Source organism: Falco naumanni, chromosome 8 (assembly GCF_017639655.2).
Source record: "Falco naumanni isolate bFalNau1 chromosome 8, bFalNau1.pat, whole genome shotgun sequence".
Taxonomy (NCBI): Eukaryota; Metazoa; Chordata; class Aves; order Falconiformes; family Falconidae; genus Falco; species Falco naumanni.
The window spans coordinates 11,901,355-11,921,448 of NC_054061.1; the positions used below are offsets into that span (position 1 = coordinate 11,901,355).

Below are 20,094 nucleotides of genomic sequence, written 5' to 3' on the forward strand. Positions count from 1 at the left end.
GTAAGGTAGAACACATAGCTGTGGAACACATACGCAGCCTTCTCCCCCAAGGTCACACACCGAAGCTGCACTCGATTTCACTGCTTGCAGCAGCGGCTGGGAAAATTTATACTCTTGTGCAGTTTTGACCTAGAATCCACGTCCTTTTGGGGTTTTTCCTTCGGTCAACAGTCAGCCTGGAATCCCCCAACCCACTTCATACACACCAAAACGCACTACAGCTGCACACCAAGGGCAGCTCGCTGTGGCGTGGGTACGTATGCACACATGCAACACCTGGAGATGGACATCCCTCTTACTACTTGGCAAGCGACCACACTTTTCCCAGCTAGGAGTTAGGTAAAGAAAGATCACACGCAGTTACACGCTCCTGGTGCTGAAGGACATCAGCTCTGAGAACTTCCCTGTCCATCCTGGAGGAGGCAGAAGCAGGGCTGTCACATGGGTCAGAACAAATGGCTGCAAACAAGCCTTTGCACCTGTTACTTTACATATGCGCATATTAAAAAGGGAATATGTATATATAAAAGATTATATACACACATATTAAAGGAATAAAACATATATATATATATATGTATAAAAGGAAAAAAGTTCCAGGAAAATCACGCTTCTTTGTAGCTGACATCACAAATTCTACCGTGAAATTATCCCAAGATTAAAAAATAAAAAATAAAAAAAATTGAAATGTTTAGCTGTAACAACATTAAACCAAAGTGGCCTACAAAAAACTGTTCTTACTCCTCTGATACCTTAGGTAGTTAATCAAGACTACAAAAGTGGTGACCTGAATTAAGACGACATGTCAGTTAATGTAATTATAGGACAATTACACAGATCCATTATTTTGCAGCGTTCAGCAAGGAGCCAGAAGCACATCTGCAGACAGCAGGCGCCAGGCACAGAGGTGGCTCATGCTGGAGGTCTGAGCACATCTCCAGGCCCTGCATTCTCCATGGATCGCACACCTTATTTGCAAGATAAAACATTGTCACACACTGAAATTATTACCAAAACATGTCTCTAGGGTATCAGACAGGTAATGAAAAAGTTGTAGAGCTCCAGCTCAGAATCAAAAGGCCTACTGAAGAAATTAAAAAGGAAAACAACACTGAGTTTATTACTTAAGGCATGGCATTTCCAGGATTACTTTTATTTTTTAAATGCAGGGTGAAAAAAATTCTCTTTTTTTTGTTTTAAATACAGGAAATTTTGTACAGCATTTCTGAGAGAAGTTCATGATGGTTTGCTCTCAATGGTAAAAAGATCTTCCCTACATTAAAAAAAAAATAAAATCACATAATTTAACAGTCTAAAGACGACCTGCTTGTGCTTTGCAGTTGATTAAAAATACGGGCACACGCTACTGCGATATGTCAACCCAGAAACAGAGGTACAACATAAAAATACATAATGCATTTTAGAAGTTACCTGATGTTCACAGCATCTTTATATTGGCATAGAATTCTCCATTGACTGAAGGAGCCAGGGAGGGGAAAAAAGTTAAAAAGCATGTTTCACACAACTCATACATTTGATTTTTAAAAGACTTTATAAAAGTTACAGGGGCAAAAATACAGTCACGTCACTGGAATCCCCTCGTCCTTGCTTCACTGCATGTTGGAGCTGTGCATTTTCTGTGTCAGTACCAAATCTAGCACCTTATCCTATGTAACATGAATGTTTGTTACATGGCACACACAAACAAACTGCATACAAAAAAGTTTTACCATAAAAATGAAGATATTTATTCAAGAAGTACAAATTTGATGGTACCAGCCATCTTTGAAAGCCATTACCATGAGGCAGAGAGGACACAAACCGAAGTCTCTTGCTCAGAGCATATGAAAAGCAAGTGTCTTACAAATTGCCAGCTAATGCAGTCATTTCAATCATTGCTCAAAAGCCACCTCCACTTTCTAAACATTCCCTGGACTTAACAGAGGCACAAATAGGGTTTTCAATGCAAGACCAGTTAGTTATTTTTAATAAAGCAATCCGCTAAAATTTATTTTCTTTTAAAATTTCCTTAAATTGTCTCCAACCTTTGACTGGACTCAAATTTCCTAAAGAGAAAAGGGACTTGAGAACGAGCAGGTGCAGAATTTTTGGAGCTCAAGATGAACTAAAAGTTTTAAGGCAGGAGTCAGGATTTTAAGTTCTCTATTTGCCCCATGGCTCTGATCAAATGATCTGTAAAATATACAAACGCAGAGTTCTACTGGATAAATACCCAACAAGCGGTCCTGCTTGGAGGGCAGGAACATACTTTTTCACGGAGAGTCCAGTGGACACGTTTATTTAAAGTCTCAAAGTCCACGGTGAGAAGCCCGCTGGTTACGTCTCATCTTCCAAACATTTGACTTTTGTAGGCTCAGTGGCATTTATGTCCCTTGGAAGGAGAGCTATAGCTCCACCTCCTATGAACAAGAACAACACACACGCAGCTAGGGAGTATCTAAGCGGATGAAATATGGAAGAGGAGAGCCATTTGCAGAACAGAGCAATCAAAAACACTTTATGAGAAGGAAAGTCTCAAAGCAGGCAGACTCGTATATACAGCCATTAACTAACAGAAGTGTTTGTAGCTGCAGATAGAATAGCGGGACATTCATCTTCTTTGGGAGAAGACAGAAGCACGATTGCCGGAAAGTTTAACTCCAAGGCTTCCTAGCTGAGTTAACTTGCAAGGCAGACCACTAACATCTAGTGGGTTTGAAGCAATTATTTTTTTTTTTCCCAAGAAAGTTGCAGAGCAGACAAAGCTCATCCCCCCCCCACCCAAAGCAAGTCAGCAAAAATGCCTTTCTCAAATACCTCTACATCCTACTCCAGGAAAGTGCAAGCTGTCCAAGAGCTGCCAGCCCAGCCATCATCCCAGAGGGACTCAGAATTACGGGGGAAGTGGTGAAGGGCAAAGGAAAAAAAAAAAGCCCTGTTTTCTAACTGAGACTACTTTCATTTCAACATAACAGGAGCTGAGCAGCGTAGTGAAAAAGCCAACAAAATTTTTTTCTTTTTTTTAAATGTAAACATTCTCTGCATAAGGTGCAGGGTGTTGGATGTATGTACAGTAACATAGAAAAGAGTCTGTAAAATATAGATCAACATACAGAACTGTAGCTACCACTTATGCTTCTGAAGAAGATAGAAATGGAGAAACATACAGCATTCAATTTGTCAACACTTACACAGCAAAAATGCTTTTAAAGCTCCATGGCTAAAAGCATCCCACCATTGTAACAAAAAATTTTTTTAATAGTTTTAAAAAAGTTTTTACATTATTTACTAACAATGGATATATACGCAGAAGCATGTCATACTACAGCAATATTTTATCAATTGACCATCTGCTTTACCAAAGGTTATGCACGTTGCCACGTGTTGCCTTGTTGCTCTAATGAACCCCTCTTTCCTCTCCTCCCCAAAGCAACTTAGGAGCTTTCTGTGAAAGGCAAAGAGGAGATGGGTTTTGTTTGCTTGCTCCTGGGTGAGGTTTTGTGTTGTAGTTACTACGGCTTTTAGCATTGGGGTGTCTATTAAAGAACCCAGCTTACTACACTGCTGACTTGCATTTAGTTTTCCAAAATATTTCCCAGATCCAGAGGAGCAAAGACTTTCAGAAAACTATAAAAAAACATCTCGCAGTGCCACTATTCCAAGCTGTATTTTCTGTGGAGGACACCAATAAACTGCGATGCACCAAGAGCCAAGGCAGTCAATGAAACTTTTGGGAGCTGGATGCTCTGAAGGAGCAGCTGTCACTTGGTTGTGGAAGATGACCCTGAGCATCCTTCTGTAGCACACCAAGCAACGTCTTTACAGTACCTGCAGCTTTTCTGGAGATCTCTTGCCCCAGCAGACTATGTGTGTTCATGCCTCTCTGCCCTTCAAGCTGTTCAGGAGTGTGAACTTTCACTAGGTTATTACTTCTGGGTCAGGCAGAAGCAACAATAAAGAGTATAAAAATCTGAATCGCATCAAACAGACCTGTCACTAACATGGTAAAAAATGTTACCTACTGGCATCAGTTTATAGCCAGAGCTAATCAGGAATGACACAAAGGACAGATGGCTCTAACAAAAAAAAAAAAAAAAAGAAAATCCTTTTACTCCTTACTTGTCTGTACTTAGCACTGCAGTTCATGGCTGCATGCATTAAAAAAAACCTGTTGCATTGCGCCAGTTATACCCAAGACACCACACAGTGCAGGGCAGCACACCAACCGGCACGGCAACACGCTGCCAGCAGCGCTGAGCTGCAAGCTCAACACACACTCCATGCTGCAAAATAAAGATGCAGACACCAGCGTGCTTCTGTCCATCCTCCCTGGAAGCAGCCACTGGTGTCCACAATGCAGACCTGCACCAGTCCTCCTCACCAGGGCTGCCAGCTAAACGAGGGTTTAGTACTTGGTTAGTCTCACTTCAGCCATGCCTGCCTGGCTCTGCAATTAAATGAGCCTCCCCCCACCCCCACCTCCAGGCACGGGGGGAGCCCTGCTCTGCCCCAAGGACCCACAGGAGCCCCCTGCACCGGCATCTGCACTGAAGACCACCTTGTAGGACAAAGACAAGGCATTTCAGAGTCAGAAATGACTGGTCTCTCAATGTATATTGCAACTGCTAGTTATGTACATGGGATATGTTAGTCAACATGCTGTTGTATCCCTGTACGCCTTCACTGCTGGTATTTTTTTAATATATATATTCTAATATTTTTTTTTTTGAAACTTAGAATTCTTTCCTAACACAAATCTTGTAAAATTTGTTTCCATCAGGGTATGTGCTTGGTATATCTGTCATTGGTTGAAGAATAAGTTGAAAAGTCTCCACTTTCAGCTATAAAAGCATTTTACCATTGATTTTTTTCTTTTCAGTTTTAGGTATGTGCTTAAGTGACAAGAGGGAAACTATTAGAGAAAACAGTATTTTCATGAATCAGTTCTCTGTTCTACTCAAAGCCCACTCACAACATGGCCTTCAGATCATCACCCTCCCCCCTGATGCACAAGCAATTAATATAAGACATGGTCATCTACGACGGCGTAATAAAACTGAACCTTTTCCAACTAAGACAGGGGAGAGGGAAAAGGAGTTCTCCCAGACCCTACACTGTAATCTCAAAAACAGTACATGGTGACAATTGCCTGAATGAAAATAGAAAAAAAATCAACAAAATGTATCCTCAAAAAAAAAAAAAAGTAGTGTTTTAGTGTTCACTGTTACAGAACTGTTACTCTGGTTTATTCCTCCCTTAATCTATCACGATACACACACACACCCACCCCTTCCAGAAGCGACTGCACGGAAATGTTACCGTAAAGACCATTTACACAGAGATGTAAGTTAGGTCTTATGAGACAAACAGTGTCTTCCTGGCATGAAACATTTTTTACCCAGTGAAAATCCAAGAGATTTTTTGAGTTGTTTATATATCAAATATTTTTTTCCCCTCTGGAATGCAAAAGATCTGGCTGCAAAAACCCAGTATAGTAACTCACATTTGTCTTTAAAAAAAAGCCTTCACAATAGAAAATTTTTGTTACAGATTAGTATTTATCAGCTTTGATTTCATCTTTAACAAGGAAAAAAAAAAAAAGAAAAAAGAAAACCAAGTCACTTTGGTGTATATGAGAACAGGGAGTTAAATTTCCTTCACACAGCTCTGCCACTGCACTTCAGTCATCCTGCACCAAACCGGGGCTAAAGGAGCTGCATTAAGCCTACGGTTTTCCAGCAACACGGGGACCAAAAAGAAAGCTATACTCATTTGGGGTAGGGTGGGAAATGCATATAGAATGTGGATCTGTTTTCCATCCATCAATGTAAATTCTGTGCCTGCTTCCACCTGCTGGGAAAAACACATGATGTTGTACAGGTGACCTCTGATCCTTCCAGCTCTATGCTGATGCTCACGGAGCAAGAATTCACTTTGAGTCCGAGAAACTGAGTTCTATACAATTCATGAAGGAGCAAAATGAACCAGTTTAAAACTGTCAGTGTAACCCACCAGTTTCACTAGCAGACAAGACACACCTGGGACAACTGTAGCTTTAGACCAATGATTCAGAGAGGGAAGACAGAAACCAATAAAAATATGCTATTCATACCCGAGTAGCACATTCGATTTTGGAAGAAGTCATTCCAATGATGGCTGAAAACCCAAGCAAATTAGAAATCAAGTTTAAAAGGAACAGGGCGTTTGATCTCAACCAAAGGCATTACCAGTCAGGGGTGCGGAGCAGCCAGAGAGCATCTCTAACTGAGGGAACAAGCAATTAGATTTTTGGCCCAAAATACAATGATTCAGATTTCTGAGGCTACCAAAGGATTTGTCATTTGCTGAACGGGCTCCTCTTACATTCTGAAGGGAAAGCACTGGCTGTGAAACACTGCCGTCACGCTCTGGGCTGCAGGCACGTGGTGGTGAGGAAACCTCCAGTTGCCCTGGCTGGAGAGTCATCAGAGCTACAAGACCGGCTGCTGCTTCAAGTGACACTCACACGAGAAGCTGAAAACCATGTGCTGTTGTGTCCTCCTTACCATCTCCCATGCTTTGTGCCCTCCAGGAACTGAGCAGGGGAAGCTGCAATCCGTTGCATCTGGGTGCAACTGCAGTTTAACCCGGACCTATTACACCAGTGCCAACTGACAACGGGGATGCACCTAAACTTGAGCTCACCTTCGCTAGCCTGACCAAAGCCTGTTTTAATGATCTGAGTGATATACAGTATCCAGCAGGCAAGTACTCAGGTGCCAGTCAGCCAGTAAACTTCAGGCTAAGTCAGTCTTGTGGCCAGTAAGTTTACAGTACAGTACGTGAGAGTATACATTGATAAGTTATTGCCTAAGGCTCCAGCGGGCTGCACTCCCAGCTCGGGAGCCAGCCGTGGCACAGGACTGTGTTGCCATCTTGGAATGTACAATTGCTTGGTCTGAGCATCACCAGGAGGTGTGCACGCGGGACAGAGACGGAGCCCCTCGCCCAGCTCCGCTGCCTGGGGCTGGCTGTGCCTTGGCAAAGCATTTGCGTTAGGTCAAACCAGGAAGGATCCCCGCGAACAGCGCAGGGCCCACCCAGAGCAGCTGCGATTCTTGCATGAACTGTACGTGGTGCTGATTGATATGAAATTTTATAAACTGACTAGTTTTTAGTAAATTTTATTTTTTTTTTTTAAATAAAAGTGCTCTCTGTTGCTCTGGCTCTATAGATCAGGACACCACCTACAGTTTCAAGAATCATTACGAATTTGTATTGTTTAAGTGAACAATCATCTTTTCCCTCCCTCTTTGTACCTCCTCCCTTTTTCCTTCCCCTTCCTTCCTTTGCCCTTGCCCTGTGCTGTTTGCTGTTGTGTTAAATACGAGATCAGGCAACCCCCAAAGGCCAGTTTACATTTTTATGTTTTGTTTTTGCAGATCTCCATCACAGATGGAATTTTTGCTGGTCATTTCTTGGAACCAATCCATTAGCAGGACAACCCAAAAGAAGAGAGGGCAGTGAAAACAAACCCCATGACAGAGACGGAGGAAAGAAGAATCGATAAACAAGCAGAAATCAGTTTTCCACTGGGGTGGGATTTGCTAAGGGCTGGCTCACGATGACTTGCACCACGTAGTCCTTTGGGATTTTCAGCTCCTCCAGTTTCATTTTGTCTGCCAGCGGCCTGCCCGAGAAGAACCAGCGCTGGCTGCCTGGCTCCACTCCCTCCACCGCGTGCAGCCGTCTCTTCATGTGGTACACCGTGTCCATGCTGCGGACCATGAGTTTGAGGTCTTTGCCTGTGGACAGGCGCAAACGAAGCTGGCATTCATGCCCTGAATTGGGTGGGGGATCAGGAATATCCAGAGTCTCCAGGTCGCCCTTCTCCTCTATCATGTTGATAGGTGGGGCGAGGCAGTAGACGGGAAGCTGGTACCGGTTGCCCAGTTCATCGTAACACTCTGTAAGAGCACCTTTAGGAGATAAGAGGGGAAAAAATGAGTATGAATGCATTTTATGTTTAACATTCAAGGGGTCATGCTCGGAAGCATTTACCCTGCTGTTAAAGTATCCCAGTGATGAGGTCCAAATTCAGCTTTTAAAGGACTGATACAAAATTCTCAAGTTTTCATTAAAAATTGCTTCACCTTGTTTTTGTATGGAAACCTGGGGTAGAGTTAAAAGCACCCCCTAAAGCGAAACGCAGCCCTCCCTCCAGATAAACCGGGATAAACTTCAAAAGCAGCTGGAAAAGAGATGAGGGAGAAGGATGTTCTCCCCACGGGTCATTTAGAAGAGGAGTATTTCTCCAGTAGCACAGCCTGAGGATCAGAGCACACGCGCACCCCGAAAATGCTACTTGGATGAATTCCATGATCCTGAACCTGAGCTGTGAAAAGGCAAAATAGCAAAGACCAAAGGCAAAAGACCACTGTCAAAGGAAGATTTTGTAACTTCTCAAACATTCAAAAGTTGCTGAAATGGTTTCATATAGGACTCATGTTTTAGCGAGCACTGCCAGAACAAACAAACATGACCACCCAAGTCAGACAACTCTGTGGCTCCGCACGGAGCGCGGTGTCGCCACCAGCACGCCACCCAGCACATACTTTGTATTTGCACAGCATCTCTAACTCCCACATTCAGAGCTCTGAAGTTTCAGGAGTGATTTTTTATTTCCCTAGACTCCCAGGAGGTTGTTTAGAATAATCTGGGTGCCCAGTTAAAGATGGCTGGGCAGTGATTCCTTCTCACCAAAATGGTACAACGCGCACAGAACAGCTCAAGGTTTGTAACACTTACCGAAGGAACAAATACAAGTTGACTTTTTCCACAGTATGAGACACGCTTTATAAAGAAAATTCAAGAACTACCCTGGAAAAGCAGCAGCACATTTTTCTTAATGTTTTTAGAATTGAAGTGGGAGACGGATGAAAGCAGAGCCCTGCTGCCTACAGCACACGTCACCTCTTGCAGCGAGCCAGGCAACAGAGATGCTGAGGAAGCTGCATCCTAAATTGCAGCAGAAATTCCTTCTCACTGGGAGATAAAAACCCTCAGATATTCACTCCAAGCGAACGTTTCTCCCGTTTTGAATTTACCTGCTGTAACAAATTTCCACAATTTTGCCCCTAGAGGGGGCACACTCACTTGCAAGATTACCCATCCTTTTGTAGTTGGAAATGTTTGAAGAGGAGCCAAGTCCTTGAGCTACAGAATATTTAAAAAAACTCTTTGACTCGGCAGTTCTGTGCACAACACCCAACGGCTCCTTGTTAGAAACTAAGGGCGTTTTGTTTTTTTTTTTTCTTGGAGGTTTTTTCCATGCTGACAGTGAGTGGTCTTAAACTTTGCTATTTGATCAGCAAAACTACTGCTGTATAAAATTATAACTTGGGGATATACTCAGCCCACTATGACAGCAGCATACTGAGCTGGAAATCATCTTTCTTTTAGACAGAAGCACACCCCCCCCGCCCCCTTTTTTTTTTTAAGGATAGTTTTTGTTGAAAACACACAGAGAAAATCTTTGGCTAAAGATCAATGGTTTAGATGCAGCTGCTTTTGGAGGCTTTTCTGTTTGTACAGGTAGCACCAAGGCAGCTACGCCCCGAGATTTATTGAAAAAAACAAAACAAAAAAAGGAAATCCAGAAAAATTTAGTTATAGCACTCATTACAGTCTTGTATCATTTATGAATCTCAGAGCAAAACAAGTACTTTATGATTTACAGACTAAAGTCTGAAGTTCCCATACTTCAGTTCTGGTTTTACAACGTTCATTTCATTCTGCACGCCTGATCTATTTAGTAAATGTCACAGTTCTAAATTCTGGATCAAAGTTCATAGAAACAAGAAGATGCAGCTTGATGGAAAGAAATAAAAAAATATCCAAACTTCAACACCCTTTAAATTTAGCTAGAGCAGTTAAACCTGTACCTTTCTTTAAAAGCCGTCTATCTCAAAAAGAGTGCTCCTATTTTAGGACAGAATATCAAAGAGTTAATTTTAAATACCATGGGGTAAGCTAGCTAAGGAATTTCTTCATCATTTATATCCTTGCCCAGCTGAACTAACATCAAGGTCAAAGCATATGCTATAAACACCGGAATGCTTAATCATAATCAGATAAGCAATATTAAAAATATCCTCTGAAACAGCAGCTAACTTGGAGGTCTGTCTTATTAAAAAAAGTAACAAAAGACACAGTAGAGGAAACCTCTTGCCAATAAAAACCGCATAGTCCCATCCCAGGCTGAGAAACGGTTTACAACAAATTGTTAATGTAACAACAGGTTACCATAAACCTCACTGGTTGGTAATCCCGTTCTTCCACTCATGCTGGTAAAAACATCCCAAAGACTCCCAAGTCCTATTACCTACCACTCAATGGCTGTCAAGCCTGAATGTATTGATTAAAGCACAGATGGTGACTTTTGTGAGCAGAAGAGACTTTATGATGGCACTACCTCCTTACCGGCACACGGTGCCCACGGAAGGCCAAGCCGGAGCTCCAAGGAGGAGATGAGAAGGTGTTGGTCCTTGCCTCCAAGGAGACGTGGAGCTGCGCACACACAGCCCGGTCCTCTTCAGCCAGGTAATTCCTAAGGGGCTTTACGAGGATTTTGGTTAAGTGATCTTTGGAGAGCATCAGGCTCTGCTACAACCTTCAAGATGTAAATGCCAACAAAGTCAAAGGCAGAAGAATGTTAAGGGGTCTCACGTTGGTTGGAGTTCAAAATGAAATGATGACTGAACGTCTTAACTAGAAGACGTGGTGAGTCTGGAGGTATTTTAAGTGATTCCCTTATCGGAGAGGAAGGGAGAAAGCGGTTGAATCACCCACAGCCACCACGGCAAGGCCTATCTCACCAGCCAGATGGCAGCTCTTCACCGAGGCACTCGCTGCAGCGTCCCTTATGCAGTGCGCAAAGCATGCGGGAAATTAAACATCCAAACTACAAAACCCTTCGTAATTTTGCTGTTATAATTGAAAAGCATGTTTCTGATTCTTCTTGCAAGGTACATCAGCTCGGGCCACACAAGTTATTTAGCAGAAAGGTACACAAAAGGAATGTCAAGCTTTTATGAGAAAACACAGAGGGGGAAAAAAAAAGGAAAAAAAAATATTTTTTTTAGGTTTCTCTGTTACCTCGGCAACCAGGGTCCTCACCAGCCAGTTACAGCATAGGAAGGATGCAGCCTCTCTTAAACCAGCAAAGGAAAAAGCAACACAAAAGAGAGGTTTTGCAGTTCAGGCAGGCAGCCCTGCAGCCGCCCCTGCCAGCACGTGCTCTGCAGCAGGCAGGGTGCCCCATGCTGCACGGGGACAGCCACCCTGCAGCCCCACTCCAACAGGTTCTCCCTTCCCTGCCGCCCCTTCCTTCCCCAGATCCTGCAGCTGGACACCACATCAGGCAACCAGACCAAGTTCAGGTGACAAAGTCTAGAGGGTGAGTCGGTACTTCGAATTTTCACTGCTGGATCATACAAAGAAACCATGCAAAAGGAGCAGATTTCAGGAAGAAAGCAGCAGAGAGGATGGGCGGCACTGGATCAAGATGTTGTAAGATCTTACAACAACATTGAGGAGAGGACAAGTTAAGCTTATCAACACTTCATATACTTGAGTATTCTTTGTGTATTTAAATACTCCTCTAGATGTTGACATAGCTTTAACAAACTTGGATGCAAAAAATCCTGGCAGACGTATGAGAACCGCCTTTGAGGAAAGTCAATGGCAGAACCAACCAACAAACCAACCTACCCACCCCAAATCCTAATCCTCTCCAACTTCCTATCATTCAGAATTAAGGTGCCATGGCAAGTCATCTAAGGAGTGCTTTGAGGATCTCGTTGACTGATTCATTATTCTGAAAATTGCCCAGTTAAAGACTTACACTGTCAAGCAAGCTCTAGAATCATTCAGCATCGATGCTGCAACAGTTACGGAGTTAATTTTATAGGCTTGATTCAAGTCAGACAGAACAGATAATACGATGCTAGAACCACAGCAGATGGAATTATTTTAATATTTCAAAAGCAACATCAGCCTAGAGACTAAGGAATTCTGGAAGGAGCTGCAAGGCAGAGCTTCTCGTTGGTTGTTATCCAGGTAGGAGACAGCTTGAGACTCTTGGTTGGGAAAATAAGCAGATGTGATCATCAAGCATATGGAATTGGAACACTTTGAAATGAATTGCCTTGCAGGCCATAAAAACTTTGTTTTGCTAAGATTATTAGGATGAAGCTATTTCTCTGGATTGGTAAGGGAAAAGACTGAAAAAGGACTGGCTGAGATACTGCTTCCACCCCTAGCTAGTTCAGAGTTTGGACTTACCTGTCCTTCTGCACATGAAAGGACTAACAATTTAAGAGACCTAAGTGACAAGGAGGTAAACTTTCACACAAGTTATTGAAGTCAGGCATACATGACCACACTCATCTAAGAACATAAAAAGTTAATGCATTTTCATGGCATTTGGATATTTCTTTAAAGGTGCATACCACACTCTCTGCAGGAAAAAGCAGAAAATTTCCTGTTTTCTGCTCACGATGTGCCTTTTACTCTTTTAAGATTTTTGAGCAGTTTTGAGGAGGATTGCTTAGAAACACCCAAAACTTAAGAACTGAGCAGATTTCCATCTCTTCTTCCCTTCCCCCAGACAGACTTGATGCAGGAAGAGAAATTAAAATGACACAAAACAAAACCTAGCATTGCAATGAGTCTAACTAATTTAAGGAGCTTAAGTGTCTGTGTATAACACATTTGCCCAAGGAACAGCTGGTTCATTTGTTTTTCTTACCGAAAAGCTCCATTCCAAACCCAAGCTGAGCCTGGATTGCTGAATAAATTGGCAGTAGTAGAGCTTTCACCTGTACCCTATTGGTTTGAATCCAATATAGGTCACTAATGCTTGAAATTCATTGTGAGCATCAGAAACAAGTGGATCTTCTTCTGGGTCCTACGGTACAGCAGTTCCTAGAGAGCAATGACTGAAGCAGAAAAGCTGAACTATATCTTCATCTTTATTAGTCACTGGTTCCTGGTCACAGCTGGGAAACACAGGATCTTATAAGAAAAAAACAAGCGTGTACTGACGTCAATAACATGCAAGAGTGGTGAAGGGTTCAGTACGTGAACAGGGTTGAGACAAGCAAGTAAAAACACGCCGTGGTTTGTTCCAGCTCACCTACAGCCATCACAAACTGGGAGGAGTTAATAGAAAAAAAAAAAATCTCTTTCACATTAAACCCTGTATAACTTAATGACGACTGAAATGGCTTCATGCTGCAGTTTGTAACTGTAGCTCTCCCATTTTCTGGAGGGCAATGCGTGGGAGTACTCGTGCAAGCCTGTGCCTTGCACCATGTATGGAGAACAATAAAGCGCCTATAATCATTAATGGTATGGATGAAGCACTTGATAATAAACTAGGTATATAAACCCCCTCCCATGCTTCTCCCATACTAAACTTCCATGGGCTATGAAAATTTAAACTACCATAAAGCTACTGTACAAAGTCTTTATAAAAGGTACACGCTTGTCTCCTAAGCCACAGCACAACTGCTTACACAACACAGCTCAGCTCTCCTCTTCAGCCTCCCTTTTTAATGAAAAACTTACTCCAGGTCCTTAAAGGATGGGTTTTGTAGATAGTAAGTGTTAAGCATTTAATAATTCTCATGTAAAATTCACTGAAAAACAACTCTTCCTTATGGGAACATTATCAGTCTGGCTCAATTCCACAAAGGAGAATGTCTCCCAGAGCCAGCAGAGCCCAGTGCTTCAGGAGCTGCTTGGCATGTGGGACCAGCTCGCTCCCACTTGCAGCAACTGGCACAAGACAGACTGGAATTGTGCTCAGTGCATTACAACAAGGGAAAGGAGAAAATTCAAATACTCTGCTACTGCCATTGTAATCCTTTCACACCGTTCTCTGGAAGGAGAACTACCTCGTAGCTGATTCACTGAATCAACTATTGCACTGCTCACACTCATCTCCATGCTTGGATGTTCTTCAGAAAACCCGGCTCACCCAGGCTCCAAGGTCGCTGATAAAATAACATACATTGAGCTGCCTGAAAAGGCTGTGCAGGGCAATAACCCGAGACATGCTTGAAGCAGAGGGCTGGACTACGCAGACTCTTGAGGTCCCTTCCCAGCCAGAATGATCCTAACTAGCTGCTTTTACTGTAACGCTTTAAAGAGCAAATCTCAGAGTATCTCACTAAAGATCCCCCATGCGTATCTAAGCCATCCTGCTTCAAACTAACTAAGCACACCTCACCCTAGCGTGGGGCAGGTTTGTGAACCAAGCTGGCGATCTCATGAGTAAACCACTCTCAAAACCAGTTTTGCAACTCACGCCTGCATGCTGGCACAAGGGAGGAAAACCCAAACCGCTATCACCGAATCAGCAGCGCGTGGTACCTACAGAACGCAGAGGGCAGCAGCACTGCAGAGCACAAGGCTTGCACTCTAAGGTGGCATCGCCTGCACTCACCTGCCAAAGAAACTGAGACGCATCTGAACAGCAAAGCAAGACAAGGGCTTTGTGCAGCTCCTTCTGCACTAACCTGCTGCCTAACTGGGATGTGCCATCGTCACCCTGTCTGAGGTACGTCTCATCCATGTGTTCAACTGAAAACCAATCCACCTGCATGCCATCGCTACTGACGTTTGTCAAAAACCTTTTTTTTTTTTTGGTTTGGGCTGAATTTGGGGGTGGGGGAGGGGAAGGGAAGGGGTAGGGGTGTTTCTTTTGAGATAAGCCTGGTGCAGATATGCAAGGTACATTGCTGGGTATGCCAGTCTGCTCCCTTTTATCATAGCGGAGCACCAGCATCAGTTAATTCATTAGTGTTAATTAACTAGGCTGAAGGTGAAAGATAATTATGATGAACACAGTGTTCTGAAAGAAAGAAATTTCTGCACTAGTCACACAAGCCACTTTTCTTCAGATGTTAGCCACAGTCAGTAGGTGTGCGTCCCTTACTGTCCCCACTAGGCTGGAACAGGGAGAGCAGGGCAGGGAGAGGAGAGAGATTAGCTGTCATGGGAGGAGAGACAGGTCGGGATAGAGAAAATCTGGGAAGGAGACAGCTTGTCTTGTGGGAAAGGAAGGCTCGGGGCCCTGAACCAATTCCCTCAAAATTCCTGTTAAAAATCCTCACCAGTGCCAACAGCAGCGGCGGCATTCCTGTCAGAACGGGGATCTGCAGCCCCACCGTGCTCATCTGCTGGAGAACGGGGGTAAGCCAAGAAGAGGGGTCCTAAGCCAGAAAGCTCAGCACTTGACAGTGGTGTAACTTACAGAGCAGAGCTAATGCTTTCTTAACACAGTTTTACTAGGCTGTAGGTACCTGTGCTCTATGCAGTTCATTGGCTTTTCATCTGCTCTGGTTGTGGCAAACAGCTGAGACACCCATCGGGCTGGTGCACGCCTGTAATCCAGACCATGACTACGGACTGCCAGTTACTGGGCCAGGATTACGAATAACAACTAAACAATGCAAGAAAATTGTGAATTTTAACCACAACCATGGCTTCACAGGCTGGTTAATCAGTCACCCAGTCATGGCATCCTTTATGACAAGTTTCCCCATCCCTTTTCTTGCAGGTTTTTGCCATACAAAGTCTTGAACGGATCGATTCATCAGTGAGTCGTTCTTTACCCAAATGAGGTTTGATAGAGAAAGTCCATTACGTATTAGCGCTCAGCAGTTGTCATGTTAGCTATACCATATGTACTGCCACTTCTGTATCACTCTGTAAAACTTGGATCTAATACTGCAAGAAGGTAACAGCTTCCAAGAAACATTACATCGGGGTTCAAAAATGACAAGTCTTTTTACTAATGAAGCATTCATGTACTATTCTGCTTTGCATGTCATTAAAATAGATGCCTGTCTAGACAGGTTTCTTAGATAAAAAAAAAAAAAATTAAAATATCTGGTTGGTAAAAGAGTTTCTTTGGTATACCCTCTTCATTCATATTTGCTGTTCTCCATTATCCATCATCTTAAAGGGAGTGGGGGCATTTGGAGGAAAAAAAAAAAAAAAGCAAGCACAGTATTACAGTCGTCTGAGCTTGCATCAAGTTCCTCCATGGAGAGCTGATCTGGCAATGTCTAAAGCGACCGGGTTATCTGTTCAGCGTGAGGATGCACAGAAGCTGAACTCAGATTTACAAAAGTTGTCACTGCTTTTGTCACCACTGAATTTTTAACTGGTCTGTTGTTCCTGTAAACCCAGAGCAAATACCTAGCACTCAACACCCAAAATCCTAGAACACACGTGGTTAAAGATGGAAAACCAAATGGGAGATTAACAACTGATTGAGATTTTCCTTTTTCTTGCTAACTACAAAGACTTAGGCAGTTTTTCCTTTCTTTGGAGGTCAACAAAGCTTTTCCTCTGCTTTCCTAAAACTGACTTGTAAAAGTCTCCTGATGCAGAAGTCATGGATGTTTGACTACGATGCTGCAGAAAGGCCACCAGAAAACATCACGTACGTACAGGCTCTTGAGGTACAAATGCTTTATTCTTTCATAAAACAGAAGACGACGGCATTTGGACTGCAGAAGTTGTATTAATCCTAAACTAGACCTCTACTTTTATGAAGGCTCCATCATCCTACGAAAAACAACATGCTTTGTGAGGACTGTTTTTGATGTCCAGAAAAAAAAAAGTCTGTCCGTTATAGTCCATATAGGACTTTTTACATAGTAACCACACACAAAACATAACTATTCAGTCTCTCTTTTTTAATGTGACAAACTACTTTGGTATTTCCAGTTACTTCTGAAGACAAAGTAACTGCTATGCTATTTGCAATTTACTTCAAGAGGATTTTCCTGTAGCTAAGATCAGCAGGACACTAGCGAACAACACTGTGGACCACTACATCATCCAACAAACAGACCACAGCCTGCTGCACTCCTTTCCAAATAAGACAAAAGGCAAAGATAACTTTACCTTCGCTTGAGACTACTCTCATTAAGTACAATTCACATGTCCTTAACTGCTTGTTCCACCTTGGACAGACCCTTGTAGCCACCTCACTGCAGCAACTCAAATTGCTCCATCTCCATTGCATGCCCACTGTCAGCACACTTAACCTCTGAACCATCCCCTGCCCACCACAATGTCCACCCTGGGCAGCAAAACGATATTTGAGACTTAGTTTAATCTGAGCTCGAAATGGATATGGATGGAAATTCAGCCTGAGATAGCACTCTGATAGCTTCAGCTAACAGCAGCAGCAGGGGGAATATCTTAGACCGAACACAAAAGCAAATATTAACTTCTATGGAGTGTGAAGGAGTCCCACATCAGTTTGCAATGAGAAAAGGATGTGAAAACTACTTTCTAAGCCTAAACAACAACTCTCCCCACAACCTACCTATATGCAACAGGGAATAGAAAGAAAGCACAGAATGACCAAAACAAAAACTTGCCATGTACCATTTTTCGCTTACTGCTCCCGAACTTCCCTATAACCCTGTGTTGACACTCGAAGACTTGTTAATGAGCATGGAAAATATTCATTTGCACGATCAGTCTCCAAGGATAACCAGCAAAAATGTTAAAGGCTGCAGGGAGGTCAAGCAAACTGAGACAATCCCACATGAGTACCCACATCCTAAAATACAACCACAACACAAGGCTGTTTAAAAAGGTGGGGGTGGAGGGGATTAAAGGTTACGGGAAAGATTTGAAGCGACAGAAGGCTGCAGCATTGCTTTATCCCATGTAACGCGCTCTTCACCTCCAAGATGCCGTTCCTTCAGTTACCTTATTTATAATTAAAAAAAAAAAAAAGAAAAAAAAATATTGATTAAGCATAAAGGTTGAAGAGTGCATGTTAGTCAGAGCTGCATCATGACCCAAACACGCACCTAGCAGAGGCTTTAGGGATCCGCACAGAGGGCGAGAGCCCAGATAGGTTACAAACTCAAGACCTTGCTGCAGCTATGACCTTCTACCAAAAACTTGCCGGATTGCTGCGGAACAAGTAAAGACAGCTCTGAGATTTTATTATTTCTGTATAATGGCTAATAGCCAAAACATGTACAGAAATGCACACTTTATTTTGTTGCAATTTTTCTTTGCAATAGTGCTACAAACCAAACCACTTACACTGTACTAGGCTCTCTGTTAGGCTCAGATGTGTATCAGCAAAAAAGCAAAGCCCACTCCACTTCTCAGTGATAACTGTCAGCAAAAAGCAACGGCCAGCTCTAGGTCCAAACAAACTCAGCCTCTTTCAAGTCATGATTTAGAAGTTCCTTATTGTTTCAACCTTTTCAAGTTGTACTATCACAGAGTACCTTAGCACCATGGAAAAAACATAATTTTCTTAGAAATTAGTATTTTTCCCCTTACTAGCAAACCCGGATTTCACCAGATGAAGCAGGTGTCTACCACATGCTTTGTTCAGGCACCAATGCACCCTTACCAGCCTGCTCAGTGCTGAAGATATTCAGGAGTTCCTCCTCCATTTCCAGAGGTGAATCTGTTGTGCAACACACTCCTGAAGCCCAGTGACAACTTGAAGTTACCATCCCAAGGTATGTAATGGAGGAGGTTGTGGAAGATTTAGAAGCACTAAAATAGCTCCTTTTGGCTCACTACTAGGCTAGCAAGTACCGACCAGGCTCTCTGTGACACAGCCCAGGCAGGACTTTCCTCAGCCACCACCTGGCCCTAAAAAGTTGCGCTAGGGAGAAGTGACCCTGACACTTCTGATCGTAACTGTCTTGCTTGGCTCCTGGAGAAAAATTGCCATCTTCCTGTTATTGAAATACCTGAAGCCAAAACAATGAAAGATGATAAATGTCATGGCCACAGTCAACTGGAGATCATGGAAGAGGAGCAGGATGCGTCCATGGGCAAGGAGCAAGCGAGACACCCAAGGTCTGGCCGAGCCCCTTGTTTATCAATCTGAGGCACTACTCTGAAGGACACCAATTCCTTCAGGAACACCAATTTTAGGGCAAAACACTCTGTATCAATTATAGAAGCAAGCAACACCACCTCTGAAGATCATTTTTGCACACAGAAGGCAGCATCTAAGGGTCTCTCATTGGCTTACACTGAATTTTTCAGTGAAAAATACATTTTAAACACTTCATGCTTCTTTTTCTCATTTTACTAGCAGCAGCAAGGCAAATGAAAAAGACAGCTAGTTTTGCCACTGAAAGTGGCCAGTGATGGAGTAAATGTCCACTCCTATGAAGGAACGAATAAACTAGACATGATGTCCTGACCAGTACCACATACCAGAGGAATATTATTCACTTAAATCAGACATACTCCTGTCTGGAACATCCATAACATGCAGATCAACAAGCAGTCTGCAGGTTCTTATATGAAGAATTCAAGGTGTTCTTTTGTCTGGGGTTATTTAGGGTTTATTTTGAGCATTTAATGGTCACCATGTAGAGTCAGTCTTGGTTCATTGGGGGTTTTTTTTTGGTTGTTTTTTTTTTCCTTAAAGGAGTTAGCTGCACTTTCCTGGTCACACATTAATGATTAAATAAAAACCAAATGCAATTCTGAAAACAGTTGTACAGCCATCCTTACCACACCAGAAAAGGCAAATTGAAACCAAAGACAGGAAACAGACGGGCATATGCTACCAGGGGAAGAGACTTGAGAACAGTCCAAGCAATTATGTTGACGAAATTCCTCAAAATACCTTTCAAAAAACAAGAGCAGAAGTTAAAAATATGTAAGGAAAACAACTGTGGGACGCAGCAGTAAGTGCGTTTTTATTTGAAGGGTTGATAGTTTCTAACCTGCACTTAGATATATAAATATTTCAGCCAGCCACAACTGCTTCACAACCTGATGATCTGAATCAATGCTCCATTTGAAGAAAACATGGAATTCCAGAGTCCCTCCAAAAGGATGTTGTGCACCTCTTTTTAAAAGATTAATCACAGCAGAAATGCCAGAAAGCATCATCTTCATTGTAGCTTTGGACTGAAGAGGTTTTTGAGAAAAATCAGACTCTGTTTCAAGGTTAGGAGGAGCCCAGTGAAGCACAACAGCGTAACGTGTTCTTCACCAGCACCACACTGCAGCCAGTACGGCAGAGAG

General features: G+C 42.8%; 1 protein-coding gene across 1 annotated transcript in view; it reads right to left on the minus strand.

The window, feature by feature from the left end:
- Window positions 1-1,724: 1,724 nt before the first annotated feature.
- The window catches only part of UBTD2 (ubiquitin domain containing 2), a 61,103-nt gene continuing 42,733 nt past the window's right edge, over window positions 1,725-20,094 (minus strand). The window contains exon 3 of the mRNA XM_040604489.1: window positions 1,725-7,958. Within this exon, the coding sequence (XP_040460423.1) occupies window positions 7,561-7,958 (398 nt within the window). The 3' untranslated portion in view covers window positions 1,725-7,560. The remainder of the gene's footprint in view (window positions 7,959-20,094) is intronic.